The 24,713-nt window shown below is 39.1% G+C and overlaps 1 protein-coding gene across 2 annotated transcripts in view; it reads left to right on the top strand.

Moving 5' to 3' along the window:
• The first annotated feature begins 1,600 nt into the window (after window positions 1–1,600).
• LOC119794259 (TLE family member 5-like) overlaps window positions 1,601–24,713 on the top strand; it is a 50,081-nt gene continuing 26,968 nt past the window's right edge. Inside the window, exon 1 of one of the 2 annotated variants that reach the window (XM_038301720.1) lies at window positions 1,601–2,387. In XM_038301720.1, coding sequence (XP_038157648.1) covers window positions 2,361–2,387 — 27 coding nt within the window. In that variant the 5' untranslated portion in view covers window positions 1,601–2,360. The remainder of the gene's footprint in view (window positions 2,388–24,713) is intronic. The other variant, XM_038301719.1, reaches the window with a different exon arrangement.

Below are 24,713 nucleotides of genomic sequence, written 5' to 3'. Positions count from 1 at the left end.
AAATATATTTTTTTTTGCAGAATGATTATTGAGAAAAGTAGGTAATGAAAATGTAAAATATGTTTGCCCCAGAACTCAAATCTGAAAGAATTTTGTCCACTATACCTTTTATTTACACAACATAGATGTTTAAATATATGTGTCTATTTGTTAGCAAAGGCTGCAGGAAAGTATAGTTTGTCTTTTTTTAGGAAATATGGATGTTGTGCTTGTTCCTGTTGAAACAGTGTAGATTGAGCCTAAGGTTCTGGTGCATTTCGGCCACCCCTCAATGTACATTGGTTATTGCCTGGCCACCCCTATTAGGATTTTCTGTTAAGGTTTGGGAAATATAACACTTAACCCAGCTTTTAACTTCTCCACAACTCTTATCTTTGACTTTCAGGGCACTAAGAACAACAATAGATTGACTCTGGGAGGAGGTATCTCAATCTGCTAAGACGGAGTGCTAGAGAAGATCCTTCCTACCTTCAGCCATAATGTATTATGTACTTTTTCTCCCAATTTCTAATCCTGTGCTACTTGGTGTTGGTCTAGCACATGAAAAACTAATGAAATTCAGCAAAATCGAAGAAAATGTATTTCTGTTCCAGCTGTTAAAAGGCATGCATTGAATTTTTTCATTGCAATGAAACACAAATTTGAATATATAAAGGCATATGAATAATAGATCTTTGAGCTATATTTTAGCAAAACGTTTTCACAACAGTTTTAAGGAAGAATCAGGTGAGGAAAGTAATAATCAAAGAGGGCAATTCAAAATCCTATTAGTTTTACAGCTAAAACAAGTGAATCAGAGGGAAAGAGTATTATTAAAGAAAAATTGATGGGAAAATGGCAAAAAAGGTGGGATGAAGAAAAAACAGGAAGATGATTTTATAAAATTCGGAAGATAGTAGGAAAAAGAAGAAATGGAAGACGAAATAGGAGGAGAGAGTGATAAGGTTAAGATTTGGGCATACAGGACTTAATTATATACTTTTCAAAACTCAAAAGCATGCTATTGGCAAATGTAATTACTGTGAAAAATATGAAACAATAGAACATGTTATACTGGAATGTCATAAATATAAAAGCGAGTGAAGATATATGAGAAGAGAGTTTGAATGTATTAAGGAAAAGATTAATTTATTACATATTTTGAGGAAGAATTTGGGGAGTAAACATACAAATAATTATTTGATTTTTAAAGAAAACAAAATTATTTCATAGAATTTGATTATAGAGAGGACGAATGTGTGTATGATATAGACGAGTAGAATACAAAGTTATGTATAAGTGTATGTAGTTTTTTTTTCTTTAGAAAATATTTTTATTAAGTAGATAGTCCATCATGAACCACACTCCATACCAGTAAGTGGCATTAATACTACTAAATGTTTTTGCCAACCGCAAATAAATCCAATGACAAGAAGAAGAAACGTAATGATAGCTAGAAATAAGATTTTTAAAGGCAAAATATGAAGAAAATGTGTCCTTAAATTGTATTCAAGTCATGTATTTTTTTTTAAAGTTCTTTGCTCTTCCATTTCCCAACTCATCCACTAGAGGCGCTGTTTGCCCACACATCAGGCCGCCCAAGGAGCAGATAGATCCCCGCTGTGTAGATCTGCTCTGTGCTCATTTCTCTGCGAGGCTGCTCTGTTCTCACTAGCATTTCTGCTCTGTCATTAAAGCAAGCTGCTCCACGAACCACACTACCTTATTTTAATTTCTTTTTTTGGCTGGGCTTCACACCCGCTGTCCAAAAATCCACTCCGGTTATTATCGCCCGCTGCTGCGTTCAAGGGATAAAGACTCATTTTCAACCAGCTGGACATCACTGCTCTGATTGGAGCGAAACAAGAGATTTGTTAGTTTAACGAACAGCTTTTGGCCTGCATCGGTGCTCAACTAAAACTAGTATATAAATTTTTAAATAGTTTAGCTTACATTTTAGAGGTTTAGCTTAGCGTAAACGGGGAAACAAGAAAATTTAGCATAACCTTATTACAGGCGCTGAATTGGCCACGGAAATCTCGCAGCGGCGACGAATCATTTTAACTGACAGCTTTTTGAAGAATTAACCGGCTTAAACCAGTTTGCTGCTCATAGACGCAGTGAAATCCCAGGTTGTGGCAGCAGGTAACAACTGGAGCTGACAACAGCAGGCGGTTTCTCCCTAAACGCTGCAAAGTGCATCACTCAGCGTTCAGCTCGTTTGTTAGAGCAGGGTTCCGCTAGCTGCCGTTAGCCTGTCCTCCTGCTAACCCTGGACAGCTCCACCAAGCTAGCTTTGGACAAAGGAGCAACGCAGCGGGGGGATCTATAAACACCGAGCTACACAAGTCGTTTTCTGGAGCGACAAACAAGGACCTGACATGATGTTTCCACAATCAAGACACTCAGTAAGTTTTTTTTTTTCCCTTTGCATTTGAAACGTGCTCAACAATTAGGTAGTAAATGCAAACGATGCGTGAAACTTCCTGTAATTATTTATTTATTTGCTCACTGCCAAGTTTCTTGTAAGTTCTCCAGGATGAAATAAACAGAATAGCAAATATGGAGGCTTGGCGTGTTTTCTTTTGTCAAAATGCTGTCCGGATTTCCGAGTAGATGCTGGTATTGTTTGAGTAAAAACTCATGTTTGTTTTTCTTTTTATATTTATTGTTCCAGTATGATAAATTACATATCGGACGCATAATATTAGAAATCAAGTACCCATTACGCATGCATAACACTGTATAATTTAATATTGTGTATGACTGGATGCGCATGGTGCGGTTCCCCTTAAATCTCAGGTTTCCTTGGTAACAGTAACTCAGTTGAGGGCAGGCTGGGAGCCCATTGGTCAAACACTCATGTTTCAACGCTAATATAACTGTTTCACATAGGAGAGCTTATGGAGGACCAACCGTGCCATAATTAAAATTACATAAATAAGTGACTCATAATTAGAAATTGTTGGTGAAATAATGGATTGAAATTTAATTGAGTGAGCCATTAAATGCCACAGATTGATTAAAAACTACAGATATATTTAAACGAAATATATAGTTTTAACTAATTGATTTCTGCACTTTTATTCATTTTTTTATTTGAACAATGGATATTTTTACTCTTAGCTATTTTTGCTGGGATGCTGTATTTTTTCTTTACACTTTCTTTACACATTTATTTCAAGTGTATTTATTTGTTATATTCTCCATAACCTTTTTTTTTAATTGGTCTTATTTTTTGACCACCCAAATATATTTAAAGCAGGTTTTCCATCCTTTATGTTATTTTCTAATTATTTTAGTTTGCTTTTTAGTTTTAATAACTCATATATTTCCCCTCTTATTTATTCCTGTAGTATTTCCTCAGCAAACAGAGTTTATCTTTAGTCATGTATTTCTGCCTCTCCATTTTCTCCACAGAAATATTTAATGATAGATCTAACAAAAAAATAGGAGTGGATAACAAATTGAATGCACAAATGTATTGGTGTCCATGTGAACGTATTGGCTGATACAGAAAGAATATGTCTATCCAAAATGAAATTACCTTGGTGGCCAAAAGATAAGCGCAAGATCATCACTTAGGCCCCGTCCACACGAAGATGAACCCTGGCCTAAACGCACAAATTTTTCACCAAACCAGCCTCTTATCCACACGAAGCCGGCGTTTCGGGGGTCTGTAAACGATCTTTTTTTTTATTCAGCCTTCAGAGTGGGAAGATTTCGAAACGCCGTTTTCGCGTTTCCATCTTTACGCTCTAACCGCATATTTTTTTTTTTACACGCATGCGTCATAGCGTCGCCTCTAAACACGCATGCGCGACCAGTATCACAACAACAATGGCGCCGTACTGTGTTGAATGGTTGTTGCTAATGCTACTCACCCTGCTGTCGGGCTTACAACAGAATCTTCTTCTTCTGGAATATCTCCAGGAAGAACAGAGCAATATCGACGACATAGTTCAGCACCTGAATTTGACTTAACCACGAAAATGGACCCGCAGGGCAACCATGTATAAATATTAGTGCGCATGCCCAACATTTCGTCGCTTATTTTTGCTTTGGCACCACAGCGCCACTTACAGGCCTGGCATACATTTTGCAGCGTTTTCATGCATTAGTGTGGACGCTCACATTTATTTTACGTCTCCGTCTTTACGGCAAACGTTTTGGAAAATATCAGCGTTTCGTGTTCGTTTTGACTTCGTGTGGACGGGGCCTTAGAAGCCATGCAAATCAGGAAATAACTTAAAAACAATATAGATGAAAGAACCTTGAACATTACATTATTGATGACAATGCACAGAGGTTGTCAATGGCAGCAGAAGATTCTTCTGCATTTTCCAATGTTGTAACCAAAACATTTTCCTTTTTTGCATGGCTTTTTTTACAGTCAGAACAGGTTATTTGCAGGTTTGAAAATATAGAAATTGCCCAGGGCGACAATGTGAATTGAAGCAAATGTCCATGGCATGTGTTCCCGACTTCTTCCAGACCTTTTCTATCCACCCGGCAGGGAAACTAGTTTGCAAATATATTTTTTTGTCTTCTGCCGCAGTTCTCCATACTTATGAGTTTGTGCTTTACTGTTTGCTGATGACCCGTATGTTGCCTTAGACTCACTTCCCGTAATTTTGCCTGTCAATAAATATAGGCTGTTAATGTTACCACAAAGAGGAACCCATTTGAATTATGTAAAGAACAGATAGTTGCTTTGTATGTTGTGCTTTCTACTTGAGATACTGCCTCCTGTGAGCTCGAGTCACAGGAGGCAGTATCCCACCCCCTGAGTTTCCAGCTGTGAGAGCTCATCGCTCACTGGAAATTACCCTGCTGTGTAGCACATTGGGCATAACAAGTGTAGACTTTGTTTGGACCGGTTCTTCACACAGTGTCCTTAAAGTACCTGGCCTTAAGGTCCTAAAATCACTTCATAACACAGCAATGGGTTAATATATGCATGTTAAGTTTGCCATTACTGCATTATGTTTCCTTTCTATTTTAATCATTTATTTCAATGGTAACTGTTTTAAAATAACTGCTTTTTGCTTTAGTATTGTTGCCAATCAGCAAAAAGGTTCACATTTTACCCTAGAATAGTCTATTAATTTTATATCTAACTTAATGACTGCATGGTACCAAAACCTGATGGCAAACTGACAAACCACAAATGGCATGTTTTTCTTCTCATAAACAAGGGGCCCTTTGCTATAAAATTTTAAACCGATGGATGGTCCCATCCTCAAGCAGATAGGTTTAGGTGTAACCACAAAGATTTCTCATTTAAGCAGTGCATCCAAATGGATCAACCATTTTGCGAGAACAGAAAACTGAGTTATACGAACTGAGTTGCTAAAGGCCACAGAATAATAAAGACATCTTGATAAGTCTACCCAAAGCAGTGTTAATATGGGTTAGTATTCACTGCACTCAATGTTGTAGTGTTCAGTGACGATACTAATATGCGTTATAGTCATGTCAAACACATTCTATTTTTGGTAAAGCTGTTAATTCCCCCTTAAATTGTGTGACATATGGAGCTTCTGGGTGAAGGCAATGTAAGAGTGTGGGGACATAGCTCCCACAGTAAACAAATAGGTTGGGCTACAGATGGGATTCTATAACCTGTAAACATTAGTGGTGTTGCCGATTGATTGGCCAGCGATCATAATCAACCAATTTTTATCTAAAAGTATGTAATCAATGATCACTGATCAGTTTTTTAACAATCACAGCAACCAATCATCTATATCTCTTACTTTTGCAATGTGTGGAGCCCCTGCCTGAAGCATATCTCCCTTTTTTCTTCTCATTGTGCTAACACAGCATAAAATCTTTGCCATGTGGAACTTTTGTGCTTGTTTTTGTCTGTGACCACCTCCATTATTGGGGGTTGTTATTCATGCGTACTCACAGCTGAACATATCTGTGCAAAGCTCCCTCTTTTGAGCACACAAGTGATTGATCGGGAAAAATCTTAGGATTAAATTGGTTGAAATATGTGAAAGTCCAAGCAGTATTTGTTACACAGTGGATGTGCCCAGGTGATAGCTGACAGGAACACACTGTTCTTGTGCAAGGAAGAGCAGAAAATGGCAATGGCTTAATTGTTTCTGTTTTACTTGGGCTTTTTTTTTCTGCCAACCATCCTACTCTCTTTTGGTTGAAATTGTCGAGTCTCTCTCCCTGAGGGGCTAACACCTCACCATTTCCGAGATGAAGCAGATGGCTTACTCCTCTCCTGCTTTTGTTTTGGTTTTATAATCCAGTTGAGTGCAATTATGCCGCCTGATCCACGCACAAGACCCCAGGATGCAGGAATAAATGTGAGGGTTGGGACTAAAGCAGGCATTTTCTTTAGAACTACAGCTTCCTCCGTTTCACACAAATATATGTTGGGCCATGTGGAGATACATGTCTTTTTTCATGTTTGTCATTTTGACAGATACCGATGCCTAAAAGTCTGTATGTTGTTGAAGTTCTTGTAAAAGTTATGGAAGACTATAAAATGTTGAGATACCTCTTGAATCATATGTTAAAGGCCTATTCTGCAAGAAACAACATTCCCACGTCTTACTTTAGGCTTTTTCCATAGAGCTATGGCTATAGATATGGGGAGTTTTTCAGAACCGGCTATTATCTACCAATATGTTGTGTAAGTAAGTTGGACATTTTCAGCTAGTTTTCACCAGCCTTCAGAAACAACCAATTTAAAGTTTAACCATTATAAAATAATTGCTTCTTGCTCTTCATTTTAGGCGACTATTGCTTGTAGAAAAAGTGTTGGCAGTTTGAACAAAGAAAGAGCCCATTAATATTATTGCAAGGCAACCATGTTTCTGTACCTAAATGCATCATTCTGATATGCAGTCAAAGAGTGGTTGCCTTTCCATAGTATTTAGAAATACAGCATTACATGCACAAAAACAGGACATCAAAGGCAACTACTACAAAGCAAGCCTGGCTAAGAAAGCGCTCGGGAGTTTGGCTCAACTTTTCAAAATGCAATGTAGATTACGCTCGCTGCAACATTTATGGCGCAATGCACTACAGCGGCAGCAGAAATGCCTCCTCCACTTTGGGCAGGAACTCTCCTCCACACTAAAGGGGACAAGCCACCCTTTTCTGGATGAAAAGGGTGGCTTGAAGAACAATGGAGGAGCAGATCCTCATCCTTTGCAGATCCTCATCCTTTGCACTCTTCTCCGAACTACCATGCTGTAGGTCTTGGCATGAGTGAGCCAGCAGAACCGTATTATCGGCAAAAGGCAGGGCCAAAATCCGCTGGTCACCCAGAGTCATTGGCTGTGCCTAGAAAATCTCATCCCTAATGGTTTTAAACATGGGTGGTGACAAAAGGACAGCCCTGCTGGAGTCAAACATGCATGGGAATACACCTTACTAATGCTGGCAATGCAGCCCAGACTCCTGCTCTGTACAGAGACCCATTTGCCCCTAATAAAGGGCCACCCAACTCGGTACTCCTGGAGCTCCCAACACAAGAAACTTCAAGGGACACTGTCGAATGCCTTCTCCAAAACACATTTGAACCGATTTGGCAAATTTCCCTCCTGAAGCCGAGTATTGACAGTCAGCTTGACTCTTCCTCTTCAGCACCATATGAAGGCCTTGTGGTGTAGGCTGAGGAGTGTGATCCCCTAAAGTTGGAACACACCCTCCGGTTCCCCTTGTAGTGGTGGGGAACTAACACCCTACCGTTACAGGAGTACTGTCCCTTACCTCCACGGAATTTTAAAAAGGCATGTCAGCCATGGTAGCACAGCATCATCCAGACATCTAAGGTACTGAGGGGTGGATCTCATCCATTCCTGAAGTCTAGCCCCCATAGAGTTCTTTGACCACCTCTGTGACTTCAGCCTGTGTGATGAAAGAATCCAGCCCCATCTCTTCTTCTGCCACAGAAGGCATGTCAGTGCAGGAAATCCTCAAAGTATTCGTTCCACCGGCCGTCTGACAAGTGATTGATTTTCTTAAACAAGTTGTTCTGATTGCTCTTTGTAGAATGTTTCAACTTGGCTCCATTAGGTGCGTTAACTTACAATAGCCTTCCAAATCTACCATGCTTACTGATAGCATGCCTTTAATACATTAATCAACCTGCAAATATTCTAAAATTGTGTTTAAATCTGGGTTATTTTCGTATTTATTTTCACACTATGTTTTTGCTGAGAAAGCAAGTCCCATGTTGAGATTGATATATATTTTTAAAGTCTTCAATAATGTTGATATCGAGTATTGATATAGAGTTTAGAATTTCACTGACAACCCTATTTTACATTAAATTTTTGTCACTGTCGCTGTTAAACAATGTAAATTATCTTGGACCAGACTCTCGATCAATTCATGCTTCCGCTCTTGCATGCCCCCCCTGCTCAGGCTTTACTTGTTTTACAAAAGCCAGTAAGACTCTGTGTAAGAATGAACAGTGGTCTCTGCTGGACATTGGCAACACTGAAAGAAATTCCCTCTAAATAAACGTTATCAGTTAACTACGTGAAGCAAAATTTAATCTATCAAACAATTTATCAGCTAATAAATTTTAAGTTGATTATTTGTTTGCATCATGATTATGTACATTCCCCGCTGAGGAAAGAAGGACTAAGTCATTAAGTCATACTTGACATGTAAGTGGCGTGCACTTAATTCAGTTTTTCCTTCGTACATGACAAAACAGCCTGGGATGTTTTCACCAGATTGTTCTGAAACCAAAATAATACCATTTTCAAAAAAAAATAAAAAATAAAATACCCCATTGTGGGGTACACTAACTAGAAGTCATACAAAACTTTTCAGTTTTCACCAAAAAACATTGTAATGTGCAAAGGGTCTCAGAAGCCAGTGTTTCCTCTAGTTTTAGTGCTTTTATGGGGCGAGTGTCCTTTGCAACTTTCTTTGACACCTTGTTCAGCAAATAAGAGCAGTACTAAGTTGTTGTAGTTTTAAAGCTGTTTAAACTTCTGTTCTACATTAATAGGAACCCTGTCCATGCATGGAAATGTGGGTATGGTGCGTAACTCCACTTTCAGACTGAACTGTGAATGCTTTACCCTATAGAGACAGAAACATGCTCTTGTGTGAATACTATGTGTACTATAAGACATTTTAGATTTTTTTGAAAAAGGAAATTACTTTATTGTTGCAAAAGAAAACTTTACCCCCAATTAGGAGAAAGGCATGCAACTGGGAGGGCATTGCGACCCCCTTACCATAAATGTTGGGGAAAGAGTGGAATGGCTCCCAAAACAATTTAAAATATCACAAGTTAGTTCTATGAGCTAATGGTATTTAATACATTTTGACGAACCTGTTTCTTTCACAAAATGCGCCTTGGGATATTTGTAATATGGCTAAGGATGTGGACCTGCTGTGTTTGGATATTTGTGAAAAATTGTAACAGGAAAATAAAACCTGGTCACTTTTACTTTCTCTTGCGTTCTGTGATTTTCTGTCATATTCACACATCATCCCTATCCCTTTTCCTCAGTTTACTGGGGAGCTAGTTAAACGTTTCACAAAGGCAAAGTATCCTTGCTTTGCAGCTTTTTACAGGAAATCACAATGAATCTGCTGCTTTGACTACAGTTCATTGGTCAACAGAAAAAACCCAAGATAATTTGATTGTGGCACTGTGCCTGACCCAGTTGACAATGTTTGCCATATTGTTTGGGTGTTGATTAATCCTAATGCAGCTTCAACAAAGCTGGCAGTGGCGTGAAAGTGGAACAACATAAAAGCTTGGTACCATAGAAGGAGAGCAGCAGGAGTAATACGGAGGGGAAATCTCTCAAGTCCCCCGAGCTCATGCTCAACTGCAGAGATGGCCACAGGTTGTATGCACACACACACAGCCACCCCCTCCTCCTCCTCCTTGTCTCCCTTTATCACGCATTTCCTTCCAGATCTTATGTAGTGGTGGGAGGGACAGGGGCAGAGGGTGCACTGGCATTATTAAGCCCACTTGAATTAACAGAACAGCCCCCAGCCTTTCCTCTAAAGCCTCCAGCTGGGGGGAGCTTAATCTCCATGGTCCCCTGTCTCGTCCATTAAACAAACTCCCCCGCCCCTTTCCCATCATTCAGTGGCACACATGCACACACTTTTGTGTGTATCTGCGTGAATAATAAGCCATGCTGTGTGTCTAGTTATTAAAGGAGCTGGACATTTGTGTGCACACCCATATACAGAATAATGAGAAAACACACGAGCACCCAAATATTAACTGTGGCTCTTCTTTCTGCATGTAATTATTGCTCTAGTACATGCTTTGAAATAAAAGGATTTCAGCCTGTGTGCACGCACGCACACACACACACACCTTCTTACCAGCCTCAAGGGTCTTATCTGCTTTTTGTATCTGGGGGAACAAATTGAATGTGGGGCTTGACACACGCAGGCCAGCAGATGTCTGGGTTGTTGAGGTTAGGCCAGCTGATTAGCATGACAAACGCAGCCCCTCCGACACTCAAGCCCACAACACAACCAAGCTGCGGGGGGCCATGCCTCAGATATGAGCCAGTCAAGGCCACAGGTCACAGGTGATGTTGATTTTTGTGAAGAGCTACAGCACGTGATTGTCAGAAGGCTTTAGGTTGGGTTGGATGGCGATCAGGCCCTCCTCTTCTCAAACACACAGTGACTTGGAATTGGGTATTTGCAAAAAATGACTCATCCTGCTCTCAAGTTACTGATGGTTGATCTGATGTGGAGGGTGATCCGACCCTCATGGCGATCTTGTTTTGAAAAGGGAACATGCAATTGTGTCATTAAACAAAAGAAGTGCACATTTTTAAATTTGGTTTCTTTGTAGTAACTTGTTTTAACTCTATACTGCCATGAAAAATATAGAAAGGAATCAGGAAGGCAGGACTGCTTTGCCCTCCTAAAGGCATTCTAATGATGTTTACACATTCCTATAAACAAAATAATCTTCTATAACAAAAACTTGCATAGCTTCTGTAGTAATACAATAATTATGAAAGTATAATGTCTTGGAGATCCTCTTATGTTGATAATCGTTTATGCAGAAACAAATGCAAGTGCTCACAGCCTACCTGCTTTAAAAACGAGCATTTGATGTCTGCCAGGCCCAGTCATTTTCATGCGTGAATGAAACGGTGAGCAGACAAAGTAGCTGGAGGTAATGTCTGTATTGAAACATTTTATTTTTTTTTTTCTGGGTAAAATGTTGCCCCAATCATTACCTTTTGTTGACATTTAAAGACTGTCCCAACCTTTCTGGAATTCAGGTTTTATTATAGTCATCATACATCGATGGATTTTTGGCACAGCTGTAACTTGTGCATTTAATGCCTGCTAACACAAGTCCATAAAATGATTTCCCATCACCACAGTGCAGCCTCTTTATCTCCCATGCCCCAAAGTGAACAGCCAACAAAGATTTTACGCTGTAGCAGAATAGAACTGCTCAGTGCAAAGTGTGTTGGATCAAAGTATCTGCTGATCATAGATTTTTGTGCTGGAGGTTTGACTTGATGAGTTGTTTGTAAGGCAGGAGACATCTCATGAAGTGTTTCCCTTCCCAGTGTTTCTGGGACCGGTTTTTCAGTTTTTAAAAGCTTTTGAAGCAAATGTTTTTGGAGAGAAATAAGACTGGTTAATAGGTATGCACCAAAAATTCAGCCACCAAACAGTTTTGGCAGAAAATGACAGAAAAGAGCCTCATTGGTTTTCGGCCGATAGACATTTAATACTGAACAACACGACTGAAACTTGTGATGACGCGAAAAACAGCAAATCCAGCACATGGGGATGGGGAATTATTGCAAGCAACCTGCACAGCCAGCATGCAGAAACATTGCCGAGCGTGTGAAGTAAAGCACTGAAACAAGAGAGCACATGTAGAGTAGAGTTTCTCAGAGTTGAGCCCCCAGCAGACGGGTTGTGAGTGAGGGGGTGGCAGTTGAAACGCTACACATCAGTCTAAGTGTGTGCTCAGGTCAGTGGCACAAAAATTATTCCAAAGAAATCCTAATGTCCCCATTAGCATTCTGAATAGGAGAAGAATGCGACGGGAAAAAAGAAACTGACATCAAATGACCCACTCCATCTGTGGAGGACGTGTTCAGAAACGCAAGATAGTTTCACAATGATTCTGTTAAGGTAATGGGCATAACAAAAAATGTCAGTGGTAAATAAATATTGGTATATATATATTAGGGGTGGAACGGTTCACAAAATCCACGGTTCGGTTCGATACATGTTGATTGTTACACCGAAATCCCATAAAAATTTATGGAATTAATGAAAAAATCCCCCAAAAAATAATGGATTGTAATTATTTTAAATGATCCGCGGAAACCCTGGATCAGTTCCGTATGTTTTGCTGCTTTGAGTTTAATCATCTCGCGCATGCCCTCTACCATCTCCAAGGGACTCAGAGCGGAGCGGACGGGAGCCACAGTGGAGGCTGTAGGGTTTGCTTTGAGCAGCCGGTCTGGAGCGCAGCGGGGGTTGCTGACGGAGTATGAGGATTTCGGGGTTAGCATAACATGTTGGTCATGTTGCTGTTAGCATAAACAAAACGTGTTGCACAATGCTTGCACACTATTGCACATTTATCCACAACTTTCTTTCCGCCGTCATCGTAGGTCACTCTAAATGCAAAGCGGTCCCATACAGCAGACCTATAAAGTGCTGCTGGTGCGTCTTCCAACTCCTGTTCTTTCCCACTCGCCATACCCACACAATTCTCCACAACAACTGATTTTTTTTCCCTGCTACAGCCGGCTACGCTGCTTCGCTTCTTCTTCTTCTTGTTTACTACTGGTGGTCGGCTTTGGTCGCAGTACTGCCACCTTCTGCTCTGGAGTGTAAATGCTTCGCCTATGAGAAAATGGAGCAGCGCATGAACCGAACGAAACACACGCGAATCGAACCGAGACAGTCGAACTGAACGGTTCGGACGGTTTTCATAAATCGTCCCATCCCTAATAAATAAATAAATAAATAAATAAATAAATAAAAATCTGGTACTTTTGTTATTTTATTATTTATTGAAATACCTTAAGTTTAAAACTATTTGTTTTTTTAACAGGGTTAGTACACACCATAGCCAAAAATTCAGTGATTTTAATATTTGACATAACTTCTTTTGGTGTTTCGGTTTTCGGATTTTTGTTCAAGAGTTTTCACTTTGGTGCTTCCTTACTGGTTTATTATACAAAATAAGTTAATTTAAATTAAAATGTACAATCCAGAATTTAGTGTGATTGGTCTTTTTCATTGGGGTACACTTTTCACAGTACCAAATTTTGCTGTCCGATAAAATGTTCCAGAAATTGTGACAAACTATAATATTTTGATTCGATTTAAATCTACAGTGCTCTCACAGTGCAGCCATCACATTTTGATTTGACACCAATTCAATCTCTGTTTTTCCAAATCTGAGCTAGCATTTCTTTGGCTTTCTATACCTGAGTCACAAGGCGCTAATGCTGTCATATCTGCGCTAAGGAAAGTATAAGGAGAACTGTACACCATGATAAAACCTTTAGTGAATTAGACTCTTTAGAATAAAGAGGGGGGGACACCAGAAAAATCTAACGAGCATGAAAACTTTGCTAAACTCATTCATTTATCATTATAATTAATTATAATATATGTTTATCATGTAATCAACTGATATGTTTTATTTATTGTGACAGGACTTCATGTGGTCCTATACTTGAATTCATGTGTTTAGCATCTTAAAGGAATAGTACACCCAAAACATGATTAGCCTTCATTTTCTACTCACCCCCATGCTGAACAACACCCTGGAGTACTTTTTTGATATCTCAAATGCATCTGGAGATCTGGGAGGCTTCTTGCTGTCTGCTGACATTCAAATAATGGAGGTCCATGGTGCCCGAGACAGAAAGGTCCATAAAAGTCCACAAAAAACGTGTCAATATTCCTCCATACTGCTCGTCCAATGTATTCCAAGTGTCCTGAGTGGGTAGCATCCAGAATTTACTTGAAACGAAGTCATTTAGAATGTTTTTAGAGCATAAACAGTAGTTAATAGGATTTCCTGAAAGCGCGCACATGCGCGATCACGACGCTACGGAAACCGCGGCAGACCAAACCAGATGAAAGGGGGTACAAACAAAAGTACAAAAAATATTGTTCCTAAAGATGGAATAAAAGATAAATTAAAAAAGATACACCCACTGTCTTGTCATGTTTATATACTTCCTTTAGGCCTGCAAGGAATGCATTGTCATAAAGATTATCCACATTTCTGTTAAATACTCAATTGAGTTTAGACATCATATATGAATATTTGTTTCTGATATCCACCTCTAGTTGTCTTCATTTGATATTTGCCTGTAGATGATGTCTTTCCAGTGTCATTTTAAGCTTGGTTGTAAAAAAATTAATAAAGCACGATGGTGACGTGCTTGCATATGTGTTCACATGCAATCAGGAGCTTACTGGATTGTGTGTTTTGAGTGGGAGGGAACACAGAAGAACCAAATCAGCATTCAGGAAAAGATTCCTGGAAGGGAAATGTGGGAGGTAGAAAGAAAAGAGGTTGCAGGGAGGATGGGGGTAACCCCTCTCCTGTGGAGAGCTGTGTGATGGTCTGTAACAAAGCAGCTCAACAGGAGGTGGCTTGATTGGCTGCGCCTGGCCAAAGCAAAAAAGACCTGCCAGACCACGCACAAGCTGAGAGGTAGCTGCCCCGTTTGGTGCCTGTAAGGAGCGAGGTCACGTATGAAAGAATGTCATATTAACCAACCTGAAAACCCCAAACCATTATTTCAGTTTGGTTGTATTATGCTATTTTCAAAAGAAAAAAACCCTGAAAGGTTAAATGCACTGTTTAAATACCAGCCAAGGAAATGCATTTTTCTTTAACGTCTTTAAACCTGCAGATGGTACTAAAGCAGTAAGATCTTTTTACTAAAAAAGTATTAAGTCAGTTGAGCTCAATATCATAAATATGGAGTCTTTACTACTTGTAAAAGAAAGAAAAGTAGTGTTGCTACATGAGAAGATAAAACAACAGTTCCCTGCTGTCAGAGCATATGCAGACACAGCTTTTGTTGTTCTTTTGCTTGCTGCTAACTTTGGGACTAATCTCTTTGTGCCTGTCTTTGCTCTTTTGCTGGCTGTTCTCAGTAATAACCTTGGATTTTACAAATAGGCATCAATCATCTGCACAAGCGTCGAGGGTGTAATCTTAAAGCCCTCCCTCTGTGAGCCTGCCTTTAATCTCAGCTATGGTCCCCAAAACCACAGCACTGTCAGCCTCACCACTTTCCCCACTCTTGACAAATTGCCTATTTCCCTTGGCTTTGAAATCCCGGCACTCCTTGCGTTCACTGTGTATGCGTGTTTAGAGCATGTCTCCCTCACCTTGTGTGTGTGTTTGTCTGGGTTTTTTTTTTCCTGATGTTTTTGTGCATTGGTGTTTTGCAGGACATCCTGTTTTAAATACCATATGCGTGTGTGTTTGCGGCGAGCACTTGGCTGGCCTTGTGCATGGGTCAAGATAGTTCTGCCGGGAGGGAAGGCAAGCCATGCCAATCCTGTGTTTGCAAGGGCACTTCACTTGAAGTGATAAAAGTAGAATAATCCCCTTTAAAGCGTCTTAACGAGGTCAAATCTGCTGGACTGCAAGGGAGGGGGAGATTTCTGTGTGTGTGTGTGTGTGTGTTTGTGTTGTTGGGATAATGCTACAGAAATGGGGGTAAGCTTCCGCTTGGTTTGTGAGAGATAATAATCAAAATCAAATTCCTGGCCGAAACAGGATTAGGCTCTCTCTCCGTGCTCTAAAGCTCTGTCCAAAGCTGCTGAAGACACAATCCTTTTCCTCAGCCTCTCATACAAACCCTCAGCAGCTAGCACAGCCGGGATCTCTGGTGGTTCGAAGTTGGCCCAGATGAGCTTGGATATGGGCCAGTTAGTATTGTCCCTCTCTCACATCACTGGGTCATATGCTTTAGTCCAAACACTAATCCAGGATGTTTAGATGGAATTGTTTAGTTGCCACTATTCTTGGTTGGAGGATGCAATCTTGTTTGGAACTTCTGTATTTGCAAAAGACTTAATCTTTCAAATGTCTGGCTCAGTGAATCTACTGGCAGTGGATTTTTTTTCTTTTTTTTTTAAAGATTTATCAAATGGTATTAAATACTTCCCATGAGTTCAGAGGTTTAAAACACATGCATGGTTGATTGATTTTTGACATGGTGAAATTAACCATTCAAAATCTTTATTGATTCAGTTCTAAAATGCTTTATTAATTCCAAAAGGAAAATAAATACAGTTTCTCATGTTATGGTAAAATGTACTTATTGCAATATATTGGCTTTTTTTCTTTTTTTGAGAGAGTTTTTTTGGGCCAAGTTTGATGCACTAAGAAATAGTTTAGCTTTTCATAGCTCACATTGCATCTATATTGATAAATATTGAAATACTTACAGGGAATAAAATAAGGTCAGGCAGCAATATCTATGTGTGTATGCATACAGTCCCCAATTTCCTCTTTTGATATAAAGAGGAAGGAAAGTTATTGTAGTGCAGCATACTCATTTGTTTTCCAGCACAGTAGTTGACTGCTCTGGCTAGGAGATGTGCATGGTGTTGATTAGAGAGACAACCTGGTGAAAGAAACAGTTTTGTAGCAGTCTTTGTTTGCAATGACTCTAACCTTGAGCTGAAGGTAAGAGTCTATGTTTTTTGTCAAGGGTCTGTAGGGTCTGCCAAGAAAATGGGTGACAGTAGCTGCAGATGCAGAAGTGCGCTTTGCAACCTTAATGGTTGCTTCGTATGGCAGCTTCTCCTCTGTCAGTGTGCCCAAGGCATGGTCCGACATTAACACTCGCCAAATGCAACTTAATGTGAACTCAACATTTGTTGAGTTAATGGCAGAGCCCCATTTGCCACAAGGTGAGTAAATGTTTGGACCACAGTTGCACTTGAGTCACGTCCTTTCATATTTAATTTTGTAAGGTCTCCCCCCTTTCCCTTTGTTCCTCTGCTGTCTGTTCCTCACTGGCCAATAGACAGATGTGCATTCATAGAAACCACCCCCAACACCCCGTCAATTAACAACTACTCCACCGTGAGGCAAATTGTGGCGGTATATATTTGGAGCAACCAAGCCTTCTGAAAGAAAACATGCCGATAAGTAGGAGGGGGAGTGAGGATCTACAGCCTCCAGAGATAGTTTATTAAAAAAGGACGCTTTCAGGAGGACTTTGTTTCGCAAGAGACTATTTTAATTATGACAATGATGCTAAGCTAATTAGCTGCTCAGTAAGCAAAAGAGAACAGATAACTAACTGTATTAAACTGGAGATCAGCTGTGAACACAAACACAGTAAATGCCACATTTGCCTGATGTCTTGGGCTCAATCCAAACAAACCATTCCAGAGCAACTTTTGGTGACTATATCAACACAAACAAACAAAGATGAAAATACTGTTTTTGCACTGCCTATTTAATTGGAAGAAAGGCTTTGCTGTTATTTATGGACAATATAACACACGAAAACAGTTTGCAGTTTTCTGATTGGTTTTATGGCCACTTTATTAAATAAAAGTATTTTGGATTTGCACCTTTTTGAATGAAAGTACAACTTTATTTAATAAAACTACTTTACCTTTTACTGTAAACATGTTTGCATTTTACATAATGCCTTAGTGAAATGATGTGTTCCTTACAAATACACAAATCATTATTTTTTCTGGCCGGTAAATTTATGTTTAGGCGGTAAATCATTTTATCTTCTGGTCCACTTGGCCGGTGAGTCAAAAATTTAGTTGTTGACCCTGGCCCCCAGTGCAGCTTTGGCTACTATGTAGCTAGCCAGTGTTGAGATGGATGGAGTACTGACAGTGACTTGTGACCAATGCCTCCCTTCTTAAGAACTTTAGGTTATCCAAGGTTCCAAATGCAAACTTTAAAAACCACTTGACACATTTTTAGCATTCTACTGAAAGCAGGCTGCCAACTCAATCTGGAAATGTATGCAATCATATTTTAGTGTTGGTGATGTCTGTGCCAGTATTAAAAGAAATGTTTGCATTTTCATCCCAACATTCATTTACTGAACCAGAAAAGCAACCATCATTCCACCCAACTGCTGTAAAGCCAGGAAAAAAAATATACTTCTGAAAAATATTTAATTGCTTTCTTACTTTCTACCATTTCAATTGAAACTGCAACAGCCAGAAGAGGTGTAAAGCTTACATGGCATCCTTTAGACTGTTGCTATGGAACAAAACGAACAACCTGGCAGTGGAAAATACAGCAACTGTTTGCCATTATGGATATTCTGCATTCAGTTAAGAGTGGGAGTGAGATAACATCCAGTCATTAGTGAGCGATTACAATGCCAAGGCTTCATCTCTCGCTCCAGATACACAAACATTCACGCATGTGTCGCACATAAGCACACACTGGCTGAGATGTAAACAGTCAGGCAGTGCTCCAGGAAATACAATCCCCACAGTGCAGCTACGCCTCAGGCAGGATTTATACTGAGGAAGATGCTTTCCATTGGATCCTGCTGTTATTCCGTGTGGCTGTCTACGCTTGTTATCTGTGAATGTGCTCTGCGCGTGTGTCTTAATGCTTCGCTGTATTCATATATTGTTCATGGGCCTCATCATTGTAGTGTGATCTGAATATGTGTGTATGTAAAGCTAAGCCCCCCACCCCCCATAATCTTCATCCCTTTCGTTTTTTTTTTTTTTAAACTGATCCAAGAGCAGAAACAGCCTTAGTCTGATTCTTATTTAAAATAGACATAATGGTTCACAGAAGATTTCACATGGATTGAACCAGATGATGAGGCCAGAAAGGCTCTGTGTGTGGGGGTGAGAGGGGGTTGGTGGGTGGGGGATGGAGGTGGGGCAGCAATTTCCTGAAACGATGAATCCCATTTATTCGCAGAAGACTGTCTCAATTGCCTCGGCAGCCCACAAAGCTTTTTAATGCTTTAATTACGTCTCAAAGGAGCAGGGTAGAATCAAATTAGAGATCGTCCTACATTTAGGTGCCAGGCGTGTTCCTCTTCGTGTGTAAGCGATGCACATTTTACATATAAGGGGGTGTGTGGGTGGGTGTGTGCGTTTCCATATCTTTGTGTATAAATCAGAGCACTGAATAGGGTTCCCCCTTGGATCCAGTAACCAAACACACATCCTACAACATGTGTAAACAGGTGCTAACCATGTAAATATGTCCCTAAAACACACCGAATTAGTAACTTTAATGTTATGTCTTTTAATTCACCTTTTTTCAGGTGACACCAACTGAAGCATTTGCACACGTGATCATAATTTTTTTCACAGATGCACATTCACCAACAGCATGCAGCTTCTTTTTTTTTTTTTTACCCAGCAGATGGCATGTGTCACAATATTACAGCGGTATTTCATTAACATTATGGGCATCCATCTGTTGTGCCCTCTCCCTCCCCTGTGGAGCCCCTTGTTTTTGTCACTGAAATAAAGTGAAAAAATAAACATTGTTAGCATCATACAGTGTGGCAGGATCGGTTTACGTATGGGTTGTAGGGATGGGCATGTCAATATAGACTGCGAGACACACCTGATTATCAATATAAAATACATTAGATAAAAGGAATAAAAATAATTCCACTGAGCTGTGATTCAGAACATATTAGTTTTCTGGTTGATGTAGGCAGAGGAAAGAATTCAGCCTTTCAACCTCTTATGGCCAAATTAAGCAAAAATGGTTGATGTTATGGCCAACCTATTTTTAAAAGTTAAAGGTTACATCTAAACAGGGTTAGGGTTACAGTTTCATTTTTTCCCCCCTGACTACTGTTAAAATTAAGATGATATCAAAATCAATACATTTTCAATGTTAAATTATATGAAAGGCTTTTAATGTGAGACAAATTTCCAGTCCTATTGCACAGCTCAGCTGGCTGTGTTGGGGAAAAATCACAATGCACTGTTCAGAAACGTTTGCTATTTATGTGCTTTACAGGAGTGGGGCAATATATTCAGAAATGTTGATAAAGGATTACTGAAGGTGTAGAGATGGATTCAACTGCGGGTAGAGATCGGAATCAATGATACAAGATTTATTTAATTCCGTTTTTACCTGACAAATATTTTGCAAATCGATTAATCTCATGATAGGATGATATAAAGGACATTTTTTTTTTTTTTTTTTTACAGAATTTAAACCAATTATATCTCTTTAACTTTAAGACTAAATTCTTCAAACTGGCTTTTAATACTTAGAAAACAGTGTTTTATGCTCAGGATTTTTGTTTTTATGTCTTTATCTTTCTGTGAAGCACTTTGGTTTTCCTGGTGAGGTTATAAAGTGCTATATAAATAAACTTTGATATCTGACTATGCAACTTGAGGTGATATGTAAAAAGCGTTTAACTTTATTTACTTTACAGGACATATGTCTGATCTATGTGCAAAGAGTATATAATCAGTTCATTTCAGTTATATAGAAGGGTTTGGGCTCCGCGACATACATTCCAGTTAGATACTAGTTATATTATAGTTTAGTCAAATTCAGCTTATAATGTGAGTTGGTAAAATGATTCCTAATTAAAACAGTCCAGCTGAGATAATGATGCAGGAATCCCTCTTTGTGAGTAAGCATTTGATGACAGTGGGAAGAAATGACTCCCTTTTTAAACACAGAGACTTGGGGTGGAACGGTTCACAAAATCCACGGTTCGGTTCACGGTTTCGTGGTCACGGTGTTTGGTTCGGTATATGTTGATTGTTACACCGAAATCCCATAAAAATTAATGAAATTAATGAAAAAATCCCCAAAAAACAATGAATTGTATTTATTTTTAATGATCTGCGGAAACTCTGGATCATTTCCGCATGTTTTGCTGCTTTGAATTTAATCATCTCGCGAATGCCCTCTACGATCTCCATGGAACTCGGAGAAGAGCGGACGGGAGCCACAGCGGAGGCTGTATACTTTGCTATGTGCAGGCGGTCTGGGGCGGAGCGCTGACGGAGTATGTGGTATTTCGGGGTTAGCATGACATGTTGGTCATGTTGCTGTTAGCATAAACAAAACTGTTGCGCAATGCTTGCACACTGTTGCACTTTTATCCACAACTTTCTTTCCGCCGTCATCGTAGGTCACTCTAAATGCAAAGTGGTCCCATACAGCAGACCTATAAAGTGCTGCTGGCGCGTCTTCCAACTCCGTGTCTTCCCACTCGCCATACCCACACAATTCTCCACAACAGCTGATTTTTTTTCTGCTACACTCTGCTACGCTGCTTTGCTTCTTCTTCTTGTTTACTACTGGTGGTCGGCTTTGGTCGCAGTACCGCCACCTTCTGCTCTGGAGTGTAAACGCTTCACCTATGAGAAAATGGAGCAGCGCATGAACCGAACGAAACACACGCAAATCGAACCGAGACAGTCGAACCGAACGATTCGGAGGGTTTTCATAAACCGTTCCATCCCTAACAGAGACCTCCAGCAGAACCCAGCTTATTGGGAATGGTTTATCTACCACAACCAACAGGGGTTTTAGAAAATGGAGCAGATACATAAAAACACTAAAAAAATCATTAGCATTAGTGAAAGCATTCCTAATTGTTGAGCTCCAGTCATTAAACATTCCCTCTGGAATTCATCAATGTTCTGTTCTTCATTCAAGATGGGGGAAAAAAGGCCATCACAAACCAGGTGTAAGATGGTCCTCATGAAGATGATTGTGAATGGTCCCTTCTTTACATAATGTCTATAGATAGCAGGAAGTAGATGTTCATTATAGTGTTCTCAGCAGCAAAAGATCTTGGTGCTTTTAAACTGTTTGCAGGTAATCATCTGCTCTGTCCCTATTATTTTCCTTTCTCCCTGATACCCAGTGTGATAAAAAGATTATCATTATTCAAGTTGTGGAGGCTTCTTTAAGGCTTTTAAATGGACTGTTTTCAAGCAGCTCAACCACTAGTCTTTATTAACAGACTGACTCAGCAGGGAAGGTAGAGCACTTCCTCCTTTCTTACTTAACAGTATGAGTGAACCAAACACTGATCATTAGTTAGAGCTCCTGCTTTCATACTTGTATTCCATAATTACATCTTACGTTTACGTTACAGTACCCATTCATATGTTGACAGCAAATTCATAACGTTTCTCAGGACAGGCTTCACTTTAACTAGAAAGATTGTGCTGTTTTATTAAGGTGCACATTTACCACTACTAGATCTCTAAAGTGAATATATTGAATTTTCAAGTTTTCTAATGGGGCTGAAACTGAGGATCATTTTATAAGTCATCTAATCAATAAAAAATAAAAAAAACTCCCTTGTTCAAGTCTACAAACCCTTTATTCATTACCTTTAGAAAGTAACTGGTTTAATTTATTCTTAATATTAATAACAAAATTGTTTTTAATATTAAAATTGTATTTAAAACAAAATATGTTGACCTTCAAGCCTTTAAAAACACCTTTTTTCATTGATTTAAATCACAGTAGGTGCATCTCTTAAAATTTTCTAGTGTAAATTCTGAAGTATTGCATCATAAAAGCGGAATGGAAACGGCAAAATTTGAAAAAAACAAACAAAAAACTCATATGTGAAAAAGTTTTTACGTTCCCTTGAGGTGACTGTTAGGCTCTTCTGAAAAATGGTGAGGAAAATTTATATATTTTGTAATCGGCTCTGATGTAGAAGACTTTTACCTAACATGACTGAACAGCTGTTTCTGCTATCACCGTCTTCCCAGATGTTCCTACTATGCATGTCAACATGACTGGAAGCAACATCGCCATTACTAGCTGACATGTTAACGTAAGAACAACTTGCTCCATGGCAACGCGTTCATTAAAACTTTCCTCTGTTACTGATCTGCTGTCTGTGCCATATTGCAGCCTGTACTCCGTTTATGACATCGAGGCATGATGACGTATGAGGACATTAGGTTTTGAGTGCTTGTTTAATTTCCTTTAAACCAAATAGAAAAACCATAAAGTTACATTTCCTTTTATTTGAACTTTAAAAACTTTTGTTAAAGTTCAAATTTCAGTTGGATTGAAACTTTCATAAGGAAATGTTTAAGAGCATCAGCGATCAACAATGGCAAAAGTTTTACTTTTAAATATACCCTCCATCGCTCTAGCTGTACAATGAAGTTGAATAAAACTCATTATGCAGCTGCTCATACATTTCAAACATTACCATAACCATTAACAAATTAAACGCTGAAAAAAGCCAAACAATAACTGTTTGATATAATTTTACTGAATTGTAACAGAGTTCAACGTCCACTGCTTTGGACTGATCAGAGCTGAGGAATGAACCTTGATCACTCAATGAGCTGTAGGCTTAAGGCTATCGACAGGAGATTGGTCAATAAAGCAAATAACATTTCTGAGTACTTTAACTGTTAAGCCATATCTTAATAAACCAAGAAGTTATTCCACAGACACATTCCTCCATTAAAACAAATTATTCTGAATGTTCATTTTGTATAGAACTACTCTCACATTTTTTGCTTGCCAGTCGGCCATTGGTCTACTGCTTGAACCTGCAGAAAATAACATAATAGGGTTTTTATTGCTCTCTAGGGAACTGAAGCTATGCTTCCCTCTGTAGCTGCATTTAGTCCTACATATGATGAAAACAATACATTCTGGTACATCAATGTTTATATTGAAAAACACTACAGCATATTACATTTTGTGCCAACTCTATAATTCTCGTTTATGGCAATAAAATAGATTAATTGTCCAGACCTAGCTTGTTGTTTTAGATAAATAATACAATTTTGGTCCATAGCTTTGACTTGCTAGTTTGTTTTTTGTTTTTTCTTAAGCTGGGAAGTCAAGTGTAACATTTATCTATACACTCCAAGCAACCAGATGTTGTCCATTGCCAACCAGACTTTTTGATCTGGTTGGACTTACTGGAAACTACTCATCCCACATGGGGAAACATATCCTTTGCACCTTTTGCCCTTAAGGGATAGGGATGTAGTCAATTAGATGCACCAATCTGAAAGTGTAAAGGAAGTGTTGGCAGGATAGATGAAAGGTGCCTTAGAAGTGGAAATGGCATTTCTTTCCAACATGAAGCAACGTTTTACAGATGATATGAAAGGCTTGGACAGAGAAGCTACAAACCGTTGTAATTCAGTCGTGGTAAGTTAGTTTTAATGGCAGGTTTAATATTTGCTATAAATGATTGGACAAAATCTGAAGATTATTTGTTGTTGTTTTTCTGAACAACTCTGTTGATCAATTGCGGGTGATCTTTTAACAAAAGTCATGTTGCTCCACCTCGGAAGTCATATTGTGTCCTAAACAATTTCTTAAATAGATTTCAAAGGAAGTGGGCAGACAAGTTTATATCTTCAAATGGCTAATCCAAAAAGAAGGAATACAAATTTTTGTTAAAATATAATGCATTTTAGTCCTTTATTTTATTATTTCCTATTTTTTTGTCTCTTGTGCTTTTTTTTTTCTTTGCTTCTCTTTTGGATTTATTTACCTTCGCCTTTATCTCCCTGCTAGCCCCAACTACCTAGGCATTTAACTAAAATTTTGATATTTAAAACCTTCATTTACTCCCTTACATAGTGAGGAAATCAGATCTTGAGCATTAGTACTTACCATTGGCAAAATAAACAAACTGAACCCACACATGCACACCTCAAATGAGCACCATCTCAGCACTGTTTTGAGGGTGCACCTGTGTTGCTAAGTACATTTTGTTGATACG

Source organism: Cyprinodon tularosa, unplaced genomic scaffold (genome assembly GCF_016077235.1).
Source record: "Cyprinodon tularosa strain WSP-4 unplaced genomic scaffold, ASM1607723v1 ctg473, whole genome shotgun sequence".
Lineage (NCBI taxonomy): Eukaryota > Metazoa > Chordata > Actinopteri > Cyprinodontiformes > Cyprinodontidae > Cyprinodon > Cyprinodon tularosa.
The sequence above is the reverse complement of the archived record's forward strand: the minus strand, read 5'-3'. Positions and strand labels throughout refer to the sequence as shown.